General features: G+C 34.8%; 1 protein-coding gene across 2 annotated transcripts in view; it reads left to right on the top strand.

Moving 5' to 3' along the window:
• Positions 1-21,099, top strand: part of BRINP3 (BMP/retinoic acid inducible neural specific 3) — a 491,613-nt gene that overhangs the window by 380,483 nt on the left and 90,031 nt on the right. For both annotated transcript variants that reach the window (XM_027843476.1, XM_027843477.1), the window contains one exon: positions 5,681-5,903. In XM_027843476.1, the coding sequence (XP_027699277.1) occupies positions 5,681-5,903 (223 nt within the window). The remainder of the gene's footprint in view (positions 1-5,680; positions 5,904-21,099) is intronic.

Consider the following 21,099-nt stretch of genomic DNA (forward strand, 5'->3'; position numbering starts at 1 on the left):
TTGTAATTTGTGATTTCAATTTAATATAGCCAGTGGTGTTCAACCTGCTATCACTTTTATTGCTGAGATTACACTGGAAAATATTGTTGTGAGGAGGAAAGGTGATATTACCATGATTTTATTATTAGAGGACTCTTTTTTTAAGACAATATCAGCACTATAAAAAGGAATTAAGTTTTTGAAACCTGTGATGTCATTCATGCTTTGTGTAAGTGACTCTCAAATTGCCATCTCCAGACTCCAGCATGTTGATTTCAGGAATCTGTCACCCCAAATGTTATGATTTTGTTGCCCCACTATTAGGTTGTTGCTTTTTCTGTGAGGTTAGACATTTTAACTGATTATTGGCAAATTTTTAACCTGACTCCCTAAGAATCAAGCAATATTCTTTATTGGAAATGGGAGGACATTTGATAGATTCTTAAACCTAAATCTTCACATTGCTTTTACTTTCTTGCTCTTGAAGTTCTTTGGTATGACCATTTCATATATCTAATAAATAAACTTCCAAAAATGAAATATTGTATTTCTCTAAGATTCCAAATGCTAAACTGATTATCCAAAGTTCGGCCATCTTACATTGGAATAATGAAGCTTTAAAAGGAACAATATCACCTTTGCATGTAATCACTGAACATAGTTGTGTCATCATTTCTTTACATCTATCTAATGACTTTTTAAAATTAACTTTCTTTGCTGTTCTTTACACACTTAATGCCCATTTGTTCTATCACCCAGGCACCACTGTTTTACTATTCTTTAGTGTCCAGAATGGGGAATTCAAAATTAAGTTATAGAAGGAAATTAACTTTTTAAATTATGAAATAGAGGGTCCATGGTGTCCTGGTGTATAGAGGCAGAATATTGCTTAAATACCTTCCACATGTATGGAGTTGATTCTGTAAGTATAGATATTTCAACATTATTTTCCTATATGCAGAAGAAGCATCTGCCCTTCTCTTTGACCCAAGTTCCTTTCAATATGGTCTAGGGTTTAAATTCACATTTATTATTTCATAAATTGGGTCATTATTCCCCCTTCCAGAATTCTGGGAAAATCTCCAAATATTGCTCACCTCTCACTTCCCATTAAGATTCTTAGATCTTTCCCAGTTTTGAATGATCTGAAAGGAAACAAAACTCACATTATAATTTAGAGCACATTTACTGTAGGACATAGAAAGATAAAAAGCACAGTATTGAACCTCCCTAGTGTCTAGGAGTGACTGGCTCATTGCCATATTAATGAGGTTTGAACTCCCAAATCAGTTCATACCTTTACTTTTGCCAAGGGAACTGCTGTACCCAGGAGTATCACACATGGCTGAGGAGATTTCAAAGTATCTGGCCCAGATATCATCAGCTCTAATTGGACGTGCCTCAAAGTTGTTTCTGTTTGCTTTTGTTTTTCTGTTTTGTTTGTTTGAGTGAATGGTTCCATGGTCCTTATAATTAGTTCCAGTAGACAGGGAAGGAAATGTCTCACCAGCATTCACTTAAGTTCCCAAGTCCTGATACCTCTCAAATGGATTTTCTTCTCCAGGTGGTAATGATGCCAACCTTTCTAAGTGTTACTCAGATGCCGCTTCTAAACCAAAGATGTCCATGTAAATGACAGAAGGAAAACATAGGACAGGGGTGGGAAACCTGTAGCCTCGAGGCCCTATGTGTCCTTCTATGTCCTTGGGTGTGGCTTTTTGACTGAATCCAAGTTTTATAGAACAAATCCTTTTATTAAGGGGATGTGTTCTGTGAAGTTTGGATTCAGTTAAAGGGCGGCACTTGAGGACCTAATGCACCACATGTGACCTCTAGGCTGCAGGTTCCCCAGCCCTGGTGCCTGGACTCCACCCATCATGCTATGTTGTTCATATAGGTTCTTTCTATCCAACTGACTGGTGTACTGCTTGGGCATGCATCTCTCTGGTGTGGTCCCTGGAGCTATTCTCAGTAGAAACCAGGAATTTGCAAAGAAGGACTCCATCCTACATAAGCAACCAATAAAACAGAATATAACATATAGAAACCCTGAGATGTGTACCTTTTTTAGATATCTTAGCTCAAAAGCTAGGAACATTACAGGATCATAGTTGAAGGACTGAAAGGGAAGTTGATGTCTATTAAGTCCACTCTCCTCATTTTTTAGGTGAACAACTGAGCCCTGTAAAGGTTAATTAACTTTGTTTAAGACATGTAGTTAGTAAATAGCAGAAGGATTCTACCTGAGGTCCTGTGATTTCAAATTCAGCAATCTTTCACTGAAGGGAGACACTGCCTCCAAGTAACGACTAACTACAATGAAATTGACTTGGCCTCATTACATATTGTATGTTTAGCCACTAAATATTACATATATATTATATTGTTTGTTCAGTAATTACATATTGCATATGTGTGTATATATACAAATATTAAATAATAATATAGTACCACCTATCTCCCAGGTAGGTGGGTTGTTGTGAAGAAAAAATGAGGCATTTGTAAAGTGTTTTAAGACTTTAAAGTTTTATACAGATGCTGTTACTATTATAATGTGCATGTTAATGAATGAATTAGAATATAAGTTCCTTTTTTACGGTGAAAAATGCTATCCACCTCCATAGAATGACCTGATAGAATCTGAATGCAAATCAAAGCATGCTTTTTTTTTAACTTAAAAAAAATTGTTTTGACTATTTTTGAACATGACAACATGTTCTAATGCATGACTAATATGGGAAATATGTTTTGCATGATTGCATATGTGTAACATATCAAATTGCTTACTTTCTCAGGGAGGAGGTAGGAAAGAAAGGGAAGGAGAGAATTTAGAATTCAAAAGTTTAACAAAATGATGATAAAAATTGTTTTTACATGCAATTGAGAAAAAATTAAAATATATGAAAAAAAGAATGTGAGTTCCTTGAGGGAAGGAACAATTTTTATCTTTCTTTGTATCTAGCACCTTACCATAGTACCTAACCTCTAGTAGGCCATTAATAAATGCATCTTGATTTATATAATATTTAACTGTTGGCTCTAATTAGTTAAATCAAACTTAAATAGAAAGACAATAATAAAGAAGGTAAAATAGTGATATTTTCAAGGTTATGAATAAAAATAACAAAATCAAGAAGATATAGTCTCCTTAAAATGACTTAAATTTCATCAGTCCATTATTAATGTTTTGGGGGTAGAGTATAGATAATATTTTTCCCCTAAACAAATGTTACAAGTAGTATGGGTGATAACTACTTGAAGTCAAGAGGAAATAACAATAACCCTTCTGATTTTCAGTTCCACTTGGATGGCATTCTTGACGTGGTGACTTCTGATAATTTAGCTGAAATTTGGCAGCCCCAAGAGAGCACCAACTGTTTCAAAGTATTCCTCATGTTCTAAATTCAGCAGTCCTTGGCTTCTTCCCTTGCTTACTGCTATTACAGAAAGCAGCAGGCTATCATGGGATCAGTCAATTATCTAACTAGCTGAAGGTGGTCAAAGGATATGAAAAGACTTTTCTGAAGAAGAATTGTAAGCTTTAATAAGTGTATGAAAGACTACTCCAAATAACTAATATAAAAATGCTAATAAAAACAATTCTAATGTTTCACCTCGCACCCAACAAGTAATAATATATTATAACACCACCTACCTCCCAGGTAGGTGGGTTGTTGTGAAGAAAAAATGAGTATTTGTAAAGTGTTTTGAGATCTTAAAGTGTTCTACAGATGCTAGCTGTGGTGGGTATAGAAGTAAAGTATGGAGTATTACCTGTCACGTGAAAGCATTTGTGTTGGTGGGTTTTACTTAACTGTTTTTCAAGAAAAGTTTACTAGATGTTAGTGTTTCAGGGGGAAATCAGGAAGATATCTATAAATTACTATGATTTAAAAGCAAAAAGCGTAAAATATATTCATGTTTTAACATGTGTGAAAATGCTTTGAATCCTGTAAAGTATTATGTATATGTAAGGCACAACTATTATTGATGTCAAGTTGTTATCATTTTCATCCTGATTAAACAATCACTTACCAGTTATTAGTTGATTGTTAACCAGTTTAAAAATAACTGTCTTATTAAATGAAAGAATTTGATGGATAAAAGAGATCTCTCTCTCTTGTATAGGTTCAGCCACTTATTTTATAGATGAAGAAACTGCATCTTAGAGATTAGGGGGTATTTTCAAAATCGTAAACCCATTTTAGTGGCAGAGCAGTTACTTGAGCTCTGATTTTCTGGTTATTGTTTGAAAGTTTTGTCTATTATACCCAATATTTACTGAATTCAGCTGTTAAAATTCTTCTCCCCAAACTTGAATTCATATATACAGTGTTTACAAAATTGCTACATACCTGACTAATGGTATGATAACTATGTTGTGTTAGAAAATCTGCTAAGAGTCTTTCTAATAATTTTTTTATTATTTTTCCATATTTTAAAAACAATTCTGAATGTATGTGCTGATAAGGCACAGTCTCATTATCTTAAAAGAGAGTGAACCTCTGTTAAGAACTTTTAAATCCATGCTAAATTATAGCCTTCTGGGGGGCAGGGAGTAAGGGGGGATAAAGAACAAAGTACAAAGTGCACAGCAAAGAACAAAAGAAAATTTACAAGGAAGCAAAGAAAAGATGGATAGCTCTCAACACAAAGTGGAGTATTTATTACATAGACTTTCTTGAAATGGACATTTATGGCTATGTTTTGAATCCTCTCTTACATTCTGCTGTGTACAGGATGTTTTTTTTTCATTTTTCATTTTGTATTTAACTTTTAATATTTAAGTGTGTTTCTTTTTCTTTTCTTATTGTGTATTGAAGTTTTAGAAAAATAAAAATTTTAAAAAAGAACATTTAGGAATGTCATAGCCATTTATTTCTTATGAAAATATTATACGGCAGTATACATTAAATCTTAGAAATCTCAAGTCTTTTCTAAACTCATCATTCTTATAGTCTTATTTATTTTTTTAATTGTACCATTCCTTTGTATTCCTACAGTTTATCAGACAGTCAACCACTTGCCCAGTGGCCAATTAGACTAGATAAGAGTTGACAAAAATTAGAAGATGAAAAATCTTTCTAAAATTTGTTTTTCCATATATTACTATAGAAATAATTTCTATTTAAAATTATTTTGTATCATGGCACTTTGGGAGATTGATTGAAAAGAATACTTATATTCCTTACTGGATAAATTTTCCTGCTTTTATTCCAAAAATGTTGAAGATAAAATACTATTGAAATGACCATGTTTCCTGCACTAATTTGAAAAAAAAAATTCCAAAATAATTTTATGACTATGAAAGCATTTTAAAAGGATTGTTAATGTCTATATGGGATATGGAAGACAGATGAATGATCTTTGCATGTATAAGAGAGTTTATTCAAATACATTCATATCATGAAAATAGGGTACACAAAAATGAAGTCACATGAAATTATTTTTTGGCACAAGTGTTTTCTTTTTCATATGCTATTTGACATCTCTTCTGCTCTCATAGATCCATTCTGAGGTATATATAAAAAACTATGGGATTATATTTGGTGTTACTATTTTTACATTCCCATTATTCTAGATAATCCATACTCAACAGTGAAATCAAATGATTGTTTTCTATTCACATCTAAGAAGATTATTTACTAGAAAAAATAATGATTTCATCATTAAAGTGTTTATTTTTTAACCATTTTTCTAGATGAATTCAAATTCTTTATGAAAAGGCTTCCCATGAATTATTTCCTCAACACATCTACCATAATGCATTTGTGGACAATGGATTCTAATTTTCAGCGTCGTTATGAACAACTGGAGAACAGCATGAAACAACTTTTCCTAAAGGCACAGAAAATTGTATACAAGCTTTTTAGCCTTAGTAAGAGGTGTCATAAACAACCACTCATCAGCCTGCCAAGACAAAGGTAAGAAATGTTTTGACAATCTGGGAAACTGGGAGCATTGTTTTGACATTGAAATCTACTTCAGATTTCAGGTATGGTAATTAGCTTCAAACACACTGGCTTTAATATCCTTAATGACGAATTGACAGCAATGTGTCCTCTAGCACATTAGAATGATTATTCTCAGATATTCCCCAAAGCAGTGGTACAACAGGAAAACATAGACTCTCAACTCATTTGTCTTTTATGTGTGCTATCAGAATCAATAAATCATGTGTAGGTAGTGATCAAATAATTATTGAAAAAAGCAAATAAAAACAGATCACCCCACAAGCAAACAATGAGCATAATAATGTTCATACTTTTCCTGAAATGGAAATGTTTATTATCATGCATATTGAAAAATAAATCTATGAAATGTTCATTATATTTTCTGGCTCATATTGCAAAGATCTTTTGTTTTCTGTACTTTCAGAAAATTCCCAAAACTGTCATGTAAGGATTGAAGTTTTTTATGAGGGTGTGACAGATTTTATGTTGCTTGACTCCATTGTTTGCAAGAAAAGTAGAATTTTTTTTATATTTAGTAATCTTTTAGTGTAAGTAAAAATTATTTTATTCATCTGAGTTCAGTAAAGCAAATAAACAAAAAAGTATTTTCAAAGACAAGAGCCGCCTGGCAGTTATGAAGCTATAAAGCTCCATGTGTAACATATGGCATCTTTGTACTCATATCAGGTTAAGTATGGGAACTTCAACTTGATGTCCAAATTACCAAGAAAAGGAAGATTAGTAAGGAATCAATGCAGTCTTATTTCTCTGGGAAAAATAAACAAAAAGGGAGATTAAAACTGTTTTTTTAGTTTCACTAAAAAATGGGTCATTGAGATACTTAAAATGGAAACCATAGTCTACCACTCACTCACTTTGGCAGCTTCACCAACAGAGCATTGATTTATTTTGTGCTATTTATTTGTGATCTTGGCATATGCAGACATTTTTTTTTTGGTTATCTTTCTTGTCCAAGTTTTCCAACTTGTTTTCTTCACCATGCAGTATTTTAATTCATTTACCACCTAATACTAATGCATTTTTTGCCCTAGTTGGGCTTTCTATAACTGATAACTAATTTAGTCTATTTGGTATATCATCTTATTAGGAAAGATTAAAATGGGGAGGGATCCCTAACAACAGCTTTTTTTTAATGATTTTTCTTTTGTTTTATTTTTTGAGAGTCTCTAACTTCTTGTTGATTGGTCACTAATAACATGAATCTCCTACTCATTAGTGATTATTTTTTAATCACTCAAATATATGTATCAAGTGCTGTGTAGATATTGTACACTTTCTTTTACTCATGAGTTTACATCCACTGCCTCCCAATATCCACCATACTTATTGTATTCCATTTTCAAAATGAATGTCCTTTACTTCCCTTTCCTTTTCCAAAGAAGATGATTCTTTTTAAAGCATCTCATTGTTCCTTGAGATATTTTATCTTCTATAATACAGCATTCTATAAAACTGGAAAGATTAAAACTATTTTGAAATTTAGAAACCAAGTTTATATTCCTAAATCTATAATGTAGATTGTATGGTGGTGAACTGATTATTCATACCATTAAAATGCAAGTAAATTTAAATTGCAAGACATGACTTTTTAAAAAAAAGTTTGTTCATATTCTTCCCTCATGATACATTTTTTCTAAAGTCAAGTATTAATCAATATAGTTGCTAGAGATCTTGCCTCAGAGTCCTTATTTCTTTACCTGGAATCCCCTCCCCCCCACACCACAGGATTAAAATCACTGGTTATAAAGTGAACTTAAAATAACATAAAATAAGTGAACTTAAATATCATCTGCTATTATTTTTGCCTTAGAAAATATACATGAGTTCCAAGACTTCAATTACTCTACCCATTCAATCAATTTCTAAATCTTATCTTTTCTAACTCCATAACTTGTCTCCAGTACATGTCCTTTTCTCTACTGAGTCATAAACTCTAGTTCATGCCCTCCTCACCTAATGCCTCCCCTATAACAATTACTTTTCTTTCTGCCTCAAGTCTCTCTTCTTTTTAGTCTATCTACTCAGTTGCCAAAGTGATTTTTCATAAACCATTATCTGACCACATCACTTCCTTACTCAGTAAACTTCAATGGCTCCCTATTAACATGGGATCAAATATAAATTCTTCTGTTGGGTGTTCAAAACTTTTCATTCCCACATTTCCAATCTTCTTAGAAATTGCTCCCTTTTATGCAGTCTATGATCTCACTATGTTAGATTGCTTGTTCCTTGCAAATGATACTCCATCTACATCTCAAGAACCTTGTACTGATTGTCACTTACCTCTTGCCGCACCTTACTTTTTAGAATCTCTGGCTTTCTTCAAGACTTAACTGAAGTTCCACCTTCCACAGGAATCCTTTCCTGGTTCCCTCAGCTGTTACGTCTTCCTTTCTAAGATTCCATTTATTCTTCATGCATCTTATACAATATTTATAAATCTAACATATTATATGTACATTCCATATAATATACTTTTTTCACATAAAATTGTAACTAGCATTTGTATAGTTTCAAGCTTTGCAAAATGCTTTCTTTGTGTGACAGTTTATGTAATCCTTATAACAACCTTGTCAGATGAGTGTTATTATTAGCTTCATTTTAGAAAGGAGGAAACTGACACTGAGAGGGGTTAAATGACTTGTTCAGGGTAACACAGCTAGTAAGAGGCTGAGGCAAGATTTTAATTTGAGACTTTTTGGCTCTAAGTTCAGCACTGTTTTTACTACTCACCTAGCTTTATTCACTCATTAGAAAGTTATCTTTTTAAGGGCAAGAATTGTTATTGCTTTATTCTTTGTACTCAATATAGTGCCTGGAACATCATATGGCATAGGGTCTACCATGTGATTTTACTATTTTATGGAAACTTCCTCTACCAGTTATATTTGGCACCTTTGATAATCTGCGGTCTTAAGAAACTAAGAGGCAAAATAAGTTACTTACCCAGACTGACACAACCTATATATGTTAGGGGCATTTTTCCTGGCTAGCTCTTTTCACTATACCAGACACTTATAAATACTTGTTGGTTGATTGATAGAGAAGTATCATATAAAATAATACAGCATGTAAATTCTTCTATTAGATAAAATATTTTAAAAATTCTTTTAATTATTGTTGTCCCTAGCTTGATACAACACAATGTGAAATGCTCAAATGGTCTAGTACTTCTGTGACCTCATCAGTGTTCCCTCCAAGGAATCATATGGCAGCACATCGATGTGTATTTATCCTCTGTCATTCTTGTTCCTGTTTTCTTATGTTTGTACCTGAATGTCCTCCCATTATATTGGGTACTATTTTTGATGTTCTCTTTATATTCTGAGGTTATCAGTGGATCCTATGAGTTTCCCATTAGTTATGGTAGTTATTGTCAAAACATGATCAGTGTATTTTCTTTCAATAATGCCTTTTTTGATGTTTCTTCTTCCTTCTCTTTTTCTTTCTTTCTCCCTCACTTTCTTCTCTTCCTCTCTTTCTTTCTTTCTTCCCTCCCTTCCTTCCTCCCTCATATCCTCTTTCTATTCTTTCCTTTCTTCCTTCTTTCCTTCCTTCTTTCCCTGTTGGGGCCTTTGTTTCTGAGAGAAATTTGGAGTCATTAAAGTTTGAGACAAGGAAGAAAAAGCATATTGATAAGGAAAATCACTTACATTTAGGATTTTCAGATTAGATTCACAATTGTATTTAAACATTTGACTGGGTGATCCATGTACTTTTTGTAGTTTTAAGAGGAAGGGAAGGAGATAGAGGTAAAGGGATGGGAACCACAGGGGTTTCCTTCCTTTGTAGGATTTTTCTCTTAGCCTCCACTGTAATGGTTATACACCTTGGGCGGGCTTGCTGTCTTACTCAGATATTCTAAAGTGATTTAAGCATAAATAGGAAAATATGATTTAAATTCTTTAAAATTTTCAGTGAAATGATTTGGGTACCATTTTAGTGGCAGTGGGAGGTTAAATTATATAGGGTAATGGAGGGATGCAAAGTGGTCCCTAAATATTTTTAAGGCACAATATTCAACAATTCTCATCAAGTCTCTATTATCAATAAAATTTCCTTAGTTAATTTATGGGAAGACTCCTACTGGATCTTTGCTGTATGTTTCTTGAGCAAGCTCTTCAGCATGTGATAATCAGACCACCACTAGGTGGCTTACTCCTGTTGGGATTCAGCCACTTTTCAGGTAAACTGAAGCAAGCTGTCCAATTCATTAACGGCCAGTATCTGCAGGTACTAATAGCAAGAATGTTCTATGATCCCGGAAGAAAAACAAAACAAAACAAAAAAGCAAACAAACAAAAACACAACTAGTGTAGAAGTTTATATTATTGTTCTTTATTCAAAGAGTGGACTTTCTATAAATAATATACTCTTGGAATTTTCAACCTGTGGTGTGAGAAACATCAATAGGGTTTCAGTAATATTTGACAAATAAATATATTATCCTGTTAAAATAAATATATTTAATTCTTATGTGAATTTATTCTACAATTCATTTCCTTCCATATTAAATATGTAATATTCAAAGGATTACTTAAAGCCAAGGATCAAAAAAAAGTTGGGATACTCTAATATCATCAATATTCCTAAATATATTATATGTAACTATCTTTATTTTATTGATTGTAAAGGTGAAAATTTAAGATCTAGTTCCTTTCATGTCAAAAAGTGATGTGAGATTTGGTCCATTCTATGCTTGTTCTAATGTAGGCAAGTTTTTAAAAAAAATATTGTGATGTTGTCATTCTTGGTTTTGGTTTTGTTTTTAAATGGTAGATCCCCAATGAATATTTACTGAATTGAAATAGCTGAATTTTATTTAATATTTTAATATTTCATATATAATTGATCATTTAAATTGTTAGAAAATTAATATACAATGTAGGGCATTGTATTTGAACATAATACTTATTAATACAAACATGTGTTAAAAGATATTTTCGATATAGGTTATAATAAATTTAGACCTGTTTGTATTATGTAATATCTAATAAGCTAATATTTTATAAAGAATACACACTGCATTTAAGAGTGCTTTTTTAATTTTTAAAAATAAGATTTAATCAAAAATATTTGCATGAAACATTTTTTTGCATTTCAAATAGATTTTAAAGTTTGCTGTGATTAGGACAATTGAGTTTTTGGAAGTGTTCTCCCTTATCATTCTGCTTAGTAGTATGAGTTAAAGAATAGCTGAGTAGATTTTCTAGAGCTCCACAGCACTGCATCAGTCAGCCTGGTTGTGTTTGGTTCGGGATGGTAATAAGAAAGCCAAAGGCCATCTAAAATGCATTTGTAGAATGCCCCCACCTGATCAGCCGAACTAGTTGGTCTAAAAATTTCTAGAATACTCCATAGCTCCAAGGCAAAATGACTGAGGATTGAATTGACTATGGACATAAAATGATTATAGATGCCCCTTAGATATATCCCCAACATTGTTAAGCAAAACTTTCCTCCCAATTGCCCAAAGGGCAATCTTAAACCCAGACAGAAGAAGTTGAATTACACACACTTTCTTTTTTTTTTAAGGCAATGGGGGTTAAGTGACTTGCCCAGGGTCACACAGCTAGCTAGTAAGTGTCTGAGGCCAGATTTGATATCAGGTCCTCCTGACTCCAGGGCCAGTGCTCTATCCACTATGCCACATAGCTGCCTCCCGTATTGCATACTTTTAAGTTTAATCTACATTGTGAACATTTTTCCATCACCTTGTTAAGTCTGGAAAATCAACAAAATAATAAATCAGGCCCTGATTTTTAACATTTGCCCATTTCTGTGGTATTAATGTTCACACTGAAAATTTAACAATCAGCTCTCATGATCTGGTTCCAGCTAGCTCCAGCATACCTCTTGATAAAGACATATTATATGCCAATAATTTATATGATTGTTAATGCAACAAAATCATTAATGCAAGCTATTAATTGGACTCCTCACCCCACCTCCCTCCACCCATGTACACACATATACACACAAATCCCCTACAAAAAATATTTCATTCAACAAGCATGTTCAAGTGTGGTATGAAATAAATTTTCATTTTCTTCTTGTTAAGTAACATGAAGTGAATGGAATCTTACTAAACAGACAACTCTTAGTAGATATTCTGGTATTTTAAAATGTAGGTCTAATGATGTCACCTAACCCCTTCCTCCCACCCCCCCCCCACACACACACACACACACACACACACACACACTCAATAAACTCCAGTGACTCCCCATTGCCTCTAAGGGCAAATAAAAATTCTCTGTTTAGGATCCAAAGTCTTTCATAACCTTCTCCCTTCCTACCTTCTAGTCTTTTTACATATTATACCCTAACACATATTTTTCAATCCAGTAATACTGTCTTCCTGGCTATTCCATAAACAAGACACACTATCTCTCCACTTTGGGAATTCTTTCTGTCTATACCCTTTGCCTGGTATGTTCCCTCTCCTATATAGTACTGTGACGTTATTATCCCAGATTTATAGATGAGGAAATTGAGGCTCAAAGAAATGAACTGACTTGACCACATGGTAATAAATGCCAGAAGCAAGATTGGAATCCAGATTTCTCCTGACACAAAGTTCTCCACACTTTCCAGGATATCACAAAACCCTTGACGGGCAAATGTAATAGGTATCCACATTTTATAGATGAGTAAACTGAACCCAAGAGGGGAAAAGTGATTTCCTTTTGATTATAGCTAGAGTCAGAAGCAGCATTAGAACCCTGCTCTCTCTTGACTGTAAATCCTTATTTCTATCATACTGCTCAGATAAAACCTCATATAATTCATCATTACACTGAAACTTTGAGGTAATATCTTCATTGAGATCAAGAATTGTAAAAGGATACAAAATTGAAATGCATTGAACCCTTATATTGGCTTAATGTCCATAATTCTATCATTTGTCTGCTACATATTGCAGTGGGAGAGCAAGTTCAAACGGTAAAAATTACCCAAGAACGGACTTGTTTCTCAATCAGTGAAGCCTTATTGTTGTAAAAGCAAACCAAGCAGTGTCAGGAGGCTGGTCGGTTGGGTGGAAGGAGAACAGGGACTTGCTTATATCAGAGCTGAAGGAGGAATGACTTAGGGAAATTTGCTATGGCATAATCTTTGTGCTACGCAAGCAAAAAGAAACTTGTGCCTGCCTGCCCTTTACTGGGTCTTCTGGGTTGCTATTGTAAACAGCTATACTTTCACATAAATTACTGTCAGAAAAAGAGGACTCTCACTGTTCTTGCACTGTCTTGGGAAAGTCCATTGACCACAAGGTCCTCTGGTGATAGCGTGGGCTGAGAGTCCCTAGACCAAAAGGTCACTTGTGATTGGGTGGGCTAGGGAATGGTGAGGCTGCCTCTTTAGCATATGGAGGAAGTAGTTGCCTGCTCAGCATATGGGGAAAGGATAAGGCCTCATTGCTCTGGGGGAAAGATAGGACCTTGCTGCTCGTACTCCACATATGACCTAGTGTTCTTTTTATTTAATTGTTAGTTCTTTTTGAAGGTTCTTATTCCCTTGATCCTCTCCCCCACCCATGATAATCAAGATCTAATATCAGTTGAATAAAATTAGTCCTAATTGACTAATTAATTTGTTCCCCTCTATAACCAACCTCCATCATCTTAGAAAACAGATCTCTCTACTATTAAATTCCCACTTCTTTCTGACACAGCAAGGACAAGATGACTTCCCTTAGCTTTCAATTCCTGTGTGCATATTGAAAGAGCATGCCATAGAAGGGGGATAATTTACTCATGAGCTTTTTCTCCTGCCCCCACCCCTTCTTTCCTGCTAGGGCTGTTTTTTTTTTTTTTTTTTTGCTGTGTTGCTTGTTTTTATTTTTCTCTTCTAATTTGAACTGAGATTGGCTATTCATCAACTTTTCTTCTTCCTAGTCACCTTTGCACTTGTTTAAATGATTAAACATTTGTAAACAGGGCATCATATTATAGATTTTCACTTTAAAAAGATGCCAGATGACCAAATTTATTCAATTTAGAAGTTTAATTTTACACCCCATTCAAATTCAATGATTTCTGACCTCAGGGCAGCCCTACTCCTGTTCTGTAGAGTAAAATGCAGCACAAAAATAATCTGTATGAACATTTAGGAGGGAGATATCTCCAGATTTGTACATCTCACATTTCTTTTGAGCCGAGACACACAGTACCTTGATGCCAATGTCGTGGTATCATTTTGATCCTCTTTGAATGCAGACAACAACAATACAACACATTGTATCAGTTTTTTTATTTGCTGCACAAACTCCTTCACTCTTTGCAACTTGTGGGGTTTATCCTAATATTTTAGGTCCTTGAGGTCATCAGAAAAAAATGACATAAAATAATATTGGTTTCATTTTGCAAATGGAGAAGCAAAGGCCCTAAGGAAGTGAACATCTGTGATGAACGCAATAGCTAGAAATTTTGACACTTCTCTCACCCTAAAAGTAATGTTCGAAACACCTTGTCCTTTTATAAATAAAATGAATAAGTCTCTAATCCCATGAATTTATAAGGGTTATATTGATAGTTTGTGGAAAGGATATAGTTGATGGGAGTTGTCATGTGACCTTTAAATCTAGCTTATTCTTTATTAACATCTGCATTTTACTCACAAAAACCTAATTAACCTGATTGATCTTAAATTACTGGGAATCTTTTACACAGTCATTTTGACTACAGAAGGTAGTGTGCGTGCATGTGTGTGTGTGTGTGTGTGTGTGTATGTCTGTGTCTGTGTGTATGCAAACTGATTTTTGGAATACATTGTTAAGTATGCTTGTTGGAATTAATACAATATTTGGTATATAAGGGCCTTCTCGTCGTGGTATTGTTCTCTTGTCTCCACTTCGGTCTCTGTACTCTCAAGCTTTTATTAAACCTTGAATGTAGAAATAGTTAGCACAGTTCTGACAGTTTCTGGTAAGATTAGGAAAATACTAGAGCATAGTATAGGGAAACATATGATAGATGTTATGAGAATGTTGTTGTGGGCCAGAAATATCAAATAAAAAGTGGACAACAGGGTGGTGAAGCCCAGGGTAGATGAAGAGATGAAGAAAGAGTACATAGGTGCCACGGGGCAGCTAGGTGGCGCAGTGGATAGATCACTAGCCCTGGATTCAGGAGGACGTGAGCTCAAATCCGGCCTCAGATACATAACACTCACTAGCTGTGTGACCCTGGGCAAGACACTTAACCCCATTGCCTGGCCAAAAAAGAAAAAAAAAAGAGTACATTGGTGCCCTTGACATGTTAGGCCACCAGGCTTGAGTGGAAAAAAAAAAAAAAAAGAACTGTAAATCCTACAATACTGAAAGAATGGACAAATGATATTCCTGGCCCATTGTTACTTTATGATCTTTGAAAGATTGAGGAAAACAAGAGGAATGATAGGATTGGAGAAAAGTAAATGTTATTTTCAAAACTGAAAGGGCAGAGTCTGTAAACAGTAGGCTGATGAACTTGATTTTGATTCCTGACAAAATTCTAGAGTTCTTTCTTGAAAGAATGATTTGTAAGAATTTAAAATGGAAAATTATATATATATATTTAAATTAGCTTGTGTTTAGTAAGAATAAATTATAGAGAAGGCGGAGCCAAGATGGCAGAGTTAAAAGCAGTGACTTGCTTGAGCCCTCCCCCAAACCCCTCAAAATACCTATAAAAAATGACTATAAACAAATTCTAAAGCAGCAAGACCCACAAAAAGACAGAGTGAAACAAATTTCCAGCCCAAGAAAACTTGGATGGTTGATTGGAAAGGTATATCATGCCAGGCTGGGAGAGGAATGCAGTTTGGCTTGGGCACGCAGGTCTCAGCTAACCTGGACCAGGCCTCAGGGGACTGAATCACGGGCAGCTATGGCAGTTTCCAGACTTCTCAACCCATGGACGCCAAAGACATCTTAGAATGTTAGTGGGAAAGGTCTGTGTCTGTGGTGAGAGAGAGAAACACGGTGGTCTCAGCTCTACTCCCTGAGCTTGGCGGCTGCCTCCTGAGCTTCAGGACCACAGACTGAGGGGGAATCGAGTGGATGATCAGAGGGGATTGCAGGGATCTGTCTGCTGGTGCAGGATTCTTTTGCTTTGCCCATGCTTGGATCTGGGTCACAGTTCTGGGTGGCTGTCCTGGGGCAAAGAGGAGCACTGGCATGGTGAAGCTTGTAGTGGCGGTAGAGAGGAAATCATCCTCACAGTTCCAAGACAGAAAAGAGTGCATGTGGTCACTCATAGAACAGAGCACAGGCCAGGAAAGGAGTAAACACTTCACCCTTGATCACAGCATCATGGAAGAACTGAAAATTTACAGGTCCCTAGAAGTATCTCTGAAAACAGCTGCATAAAACCCCTGAAGCTTGGGGCAGTACATTCTCCACATTAGAAACAGACCCCTACCTTAACAAAGAGTTTATAACTCAAGTAATTGGCCGTGATCATGAGCAAGCAGTGCAAAAAGACTCAGACTATATTATCTTACTTTGGTGACAAAGAAGATCAAAATATACAACCAGAAGAAGACAATGAAGCCAAAGCTCCTATATCCAAAGCCTCCAAGAAAAATATGAATTGGTTCCAGGCCATGGAAGAGCTCAAAAAGGATTTTGAGAAGCAAGTAAGAGAAGTAGAGGAAAAACTGAAGTGAAGCAAGAAAATCATGAAAAACAAGTCAACAGCTTGCTAAAGGAGACCCAAAAAAAATACCGAAGAAAATAACACCTTAAAAATAGCCTAACCCAAATGGCAAGAGGTCCAAAAAGCCAATGAGGAGGAGAATTCCCTAAATAGCAAAATTGGCCAAGTGTAAAAGGAAGTCCAAAAGCTTAGTGAAGAAAATACTTCCTTAAAAGTTAGAATGGAGCAGTTGGAAGCTAGTTACTTTATGAAAAATCAAGACACTGTAAAATCCAAAAGAATGAAAAATTAGAAAAGAATGTGAAATATCTCATTGGAAAAGCAGCTGACCTGGAAAATAGATCCAGGAGAAATAGTTTAAAAATTATTGGACTATCTGAAAGCCATAATCAAAAAAAGAACCTAGACATCATTTTTCAAGAAATTGTCAAGGAAAACTGTCCTGATATTTTAGAACTAGAGGGCAAAATAGAAATTGAAAGAATCCATCAATCACCTCCCGAAAGAGATCCCCAAAGGAAAACTCCTAGGAATATTGTAACCAAATTCCAGAATTCCTAGGTCAAGGAGAAAATATTGCAGGTAACCAGAAAGAAACAATTCATGTATTGTGGAAACACAATCAGGATAACACAAGATTTAGCAGCTTCTACATTAAGGGTCCGAATGGCATGGAATATGATATTCTGGAGGGCAAAGAAGACAAGACTACAACCAAGAATCACCTATCCAGCAAAACTGAGTATAATCCTTCAGGGTGAAAAATGGTCATTCAGTGAAATAAGGGACTTTCAAGCATTCTTGATGAAAAGATCAGAGCTCAATAGAAAATTTGACTTTCAAATACAAGACTCAAGTGGAACATGAAGAGGTAAACCGGAAAGAGAAATCATAAGAGACTTATTAAGGTTGAACTGTTTACGTTCCTGCGTGGAAAGATGATATTTGTAACTCAAGAGTCCTTTGTCAGTATTTGTGTAGTGGGAGAGAAAAAAAATATATGTATGTATAGATAGATAGAGGGCACAGGGTTAGTTGAAGATGAAGGGGTAATATCTGGAAAATAAAATTAAGGGATGAGAGAGGATTATACTGGAAGAAGGAGACAGGGAGAGGTAGAATGGTGTAAATTATCTCACATGAAACCGACAAGAAAAGGCTTTTACAGTGGAGGGGAAATGGGGGAAGGGGAGAGGGAATGAGTGAATCTTATTCTCATAGGATTTGGCTTAAGGAGGGAATAACATACACAATTGGGTATGGAAATCTATCTTGCCCTACCAGAAAATAAGGGGGAAGGGGACAAGATAGCAGTGGAATGACAGAGGGGAGGGCAGATTGGGGGAGGCGGTAATCAGAAGCAAATGTTTCTGAGGAGGGACAGGGTCAAAAGAGAGAATAGAATAAATGGGGGATTTGATAGGATGAAGGGAAGTATACTTAGTTTTTCACAACATAACGACTATGGAAGTGTTTTGCCTGACTATACATGTATAACCTGTATGGAGTAGCTTGCCTTTTCAATTAGGGTGGTTGGGGAGGGAGGAAGGGAGAAAATTTGTAACCCAGTGTTTTAAAAACAGATTTAAAAAGCTGAATTAGAAATAAAAGAATAAGTTATAGAGACTAATATAATTTTCCTTTTTTTTTTGGAACAGGATTACTAGACTGATAGGTCAAAGGAATCGTAAATTTCACCAAAATGTTTCATAAAATAATCTTCATCTTATCCCTATGAATAATATGGAGAGATAGGGATAGGTAAAAAATAATTTAGTAATATTTGGGTAATACCAATTAGTTATTATTAAAGAATTAATGGCAATGTAGAGAAAGACTTCTAGTGGAATTCTTCAACAATAAGTCCTTTGGTCTTCTGCTATTCAATATATTTTCAACAATTTAGATTTGTGGTGTCAAACTAAAATAGAGAAATGATCCACTAAATCATATATAAGGATCCCTGTGGGTCACGTATTGATTTAGAAAACTAAAATTTAATAATACCTATGTTTTATTGTATTTTTATTTATTTTAAATATTTCCCAATTACATTTTAATCTGATCTGAAAGTTTTCAATAAACAGAAGTTTTAGGTTTAATTAAAATTATTGTAATACAGATAAGTAAAATGTCTGACCCTTAGATTTCTTTTTTTAAAACCAACTTCATAAGTTTAGAAAGTGAAAAAGGGGAATGGCTAGAATAGAATTAATGTGTTTTAATGGATTATTGCCTCAACATGAATCAATAATGTTTCAACCCTCCCATCCCCAAATAAAATCAAATATCATATTAGAATATGTTTAGAAAGCCATAGTACATGGAATATGGTGATAGTACTTCTCTGACCAGCCTACATTTGTGTTGTTATACTAGCTAATAATTCTATGGTGCTCTCATTTGCTCCTCACAAGTAACCTTCTGAGGGACATGCTATGATTATCCTCATTGTACGGATGAGGAAACTGAGATAGACAAAGGTTAAGTGACTTGACCAGGTCACATAGCTAATAAGTGTGTGAAACAGGATGTGCATTCAGGTCTTCATGGCTCCATGGTTAGTGCTCTATCTACTATGCTGGCTAGCTGCCTAGTGTTATTTTTAATTTAGGGAATTTCAAAAAGGTCATTGACACATTAAAGTATATCCAGAAGAAGACAATCCATATGCTGGAAGATTAGAGATCATTTCAACTGAAACATTTGGGTTGATGGACCTCGGGAGAGAATAAGCAAGGTGGTGGGAAGTTACGATAACTGTATTATTTTATTTGAAGGGATATCATTTGGAAGAGGGATTATATTCCTGCTTTATCCCCAAAGGCAATAATGTTATAAGCATTAGGTATGAGGTACAGAGAAGCATATTTAGACTTGATGTCAAGGGGAAAAAAAAAACACAACAACTTCCCAACCATTTATTTGAGCTATCCAGAATTTAAATGGATTGCCATGGGAGGCAGTTAATTCCCCCATACCAGAAGTTTTCAATAGGTAATTGGACTACTGATGACTTCTCAGCAATATAAAACTTCTATTTAGAAGGATATTTAGTGAGGTACAGGTTGAAAGTGAAGCTTTTGAAGTTTTTCCCATTTTAGATTCTGAGATTATCTGTATGGAGGAAAGATCCTCAGCAAGACAAAACATGTGCTTGCATAAGGTAGTACTGAAGATGGATATGACCCCACTTCTAGTTAAGTCCTCTTCTGCATCATTCTGTCAAAAAGAAAATTAAATAATAAATAAAATTAAATAATAAAATAATAAACTATTTTAATAGTAGTATAAAAGTGCGGGATGTATAAACACAGAAATCACCTTCTTCCTTAAACTGTGAACTAGGTACAGACAAATTATTAATCATTTTGAGTAAAATGATTGCATTATTGGATGATGACAAATAATGCCACGTATGAAATATCTTGTGATTAACTGAAAGAATATAAAACACCTCTGGGCCTATGTAGAATATGGCAAGCTGGTTTGGAACCACACATTCTAGCAATAATGAGCTGAGTAATGGTCCAATCTGATGAGGAAGGACACCAGATGAAAGGAAATTTCTTTCAAATGCAGAGGATTGAATTTCTTTCCTCTCTCTCTCCCCACCCCTTGTTGCATAAGAAAACTTTGTGAACTTTGAAAGAGAGAAGGATTTGGAGTACCTGTGGGTATTGGTAGCAGCATCTGCAGAACAGCTATTGATGCCAATATATGCATCAAGATCTGAAAGGCACCTCAAGGACAAACTTCCCACATCCTGGAAGGATTTAAGATTTAAGACTCTCCAAGGGTACTATGTACGCTTTGAAACTCAGCAGAGGGCAAAACCTATGTGGAATTTCATGAAGTTTCTGCAAAAGGAGAAAAGGATTTCCCCAATTTGGGAAGGTATTCTGTAACACCAGTCCTTACTACATACGCTTAGTGAATACTCTTTCTAACAGCTAATTGAATTGAAGTCTGACTGACTAATATTAATGGGAAGCACACTAGTATCTCATAAGCAATAGTTAGAAACCCCGGCAATCTTCAGAGTTGACTTTAGAATTCTGAGGAGAAAAGCAACCAGCCTCCCTCAGGCAATTAAACCTGCCATTTGGAGTAGGAGTTGTCAAGAAAGTGCTCAAGAAAGGAGTATTATAATAGTTTTTTTTCCCATAAACTTAATAGAGATATTCTTTCCAAAAATTATGACACAGATCTATTGTTTTCCCAACAATCCTTGCTACCATAAAGTATTTGTGACTATTTTTTTCTATTCTAAGTGCCTAAATCAGAGTCTTTTCAATATTAAGGCAGTAACAATTCTGTTTTTGTTTTTTAGAAAAACCCAGATCTTCTTATTGAAATGAATCTACTTTTATCATAATTGGTTTTCTTTTCTGTCACTGAGATTTTTTTTAATTTACTAATCTTTGGTTTTAAAAAAGAAACAGGAATATATGTGTGTGTATATTTGACATGAATGTAATATATATGTGCTGTGTATTCATGTG

This window comes from Vombatus ursinus, unplaced genomic scaffold (assembly GCF_900497805.2).
Source record: "Vombatus ursinus unplaced genomic scaffold, bare-nosed wombat genome assembly UNPS02014909.1, whole genome shotgun sequence".
NCBI classification, from domain to species: domain Eukaryota; kingdom Metazoa; phylum Chordata; class Mammalia; order Diprotodontia; family Vombatidae; genus Vombatus; species Vombatus ursinus.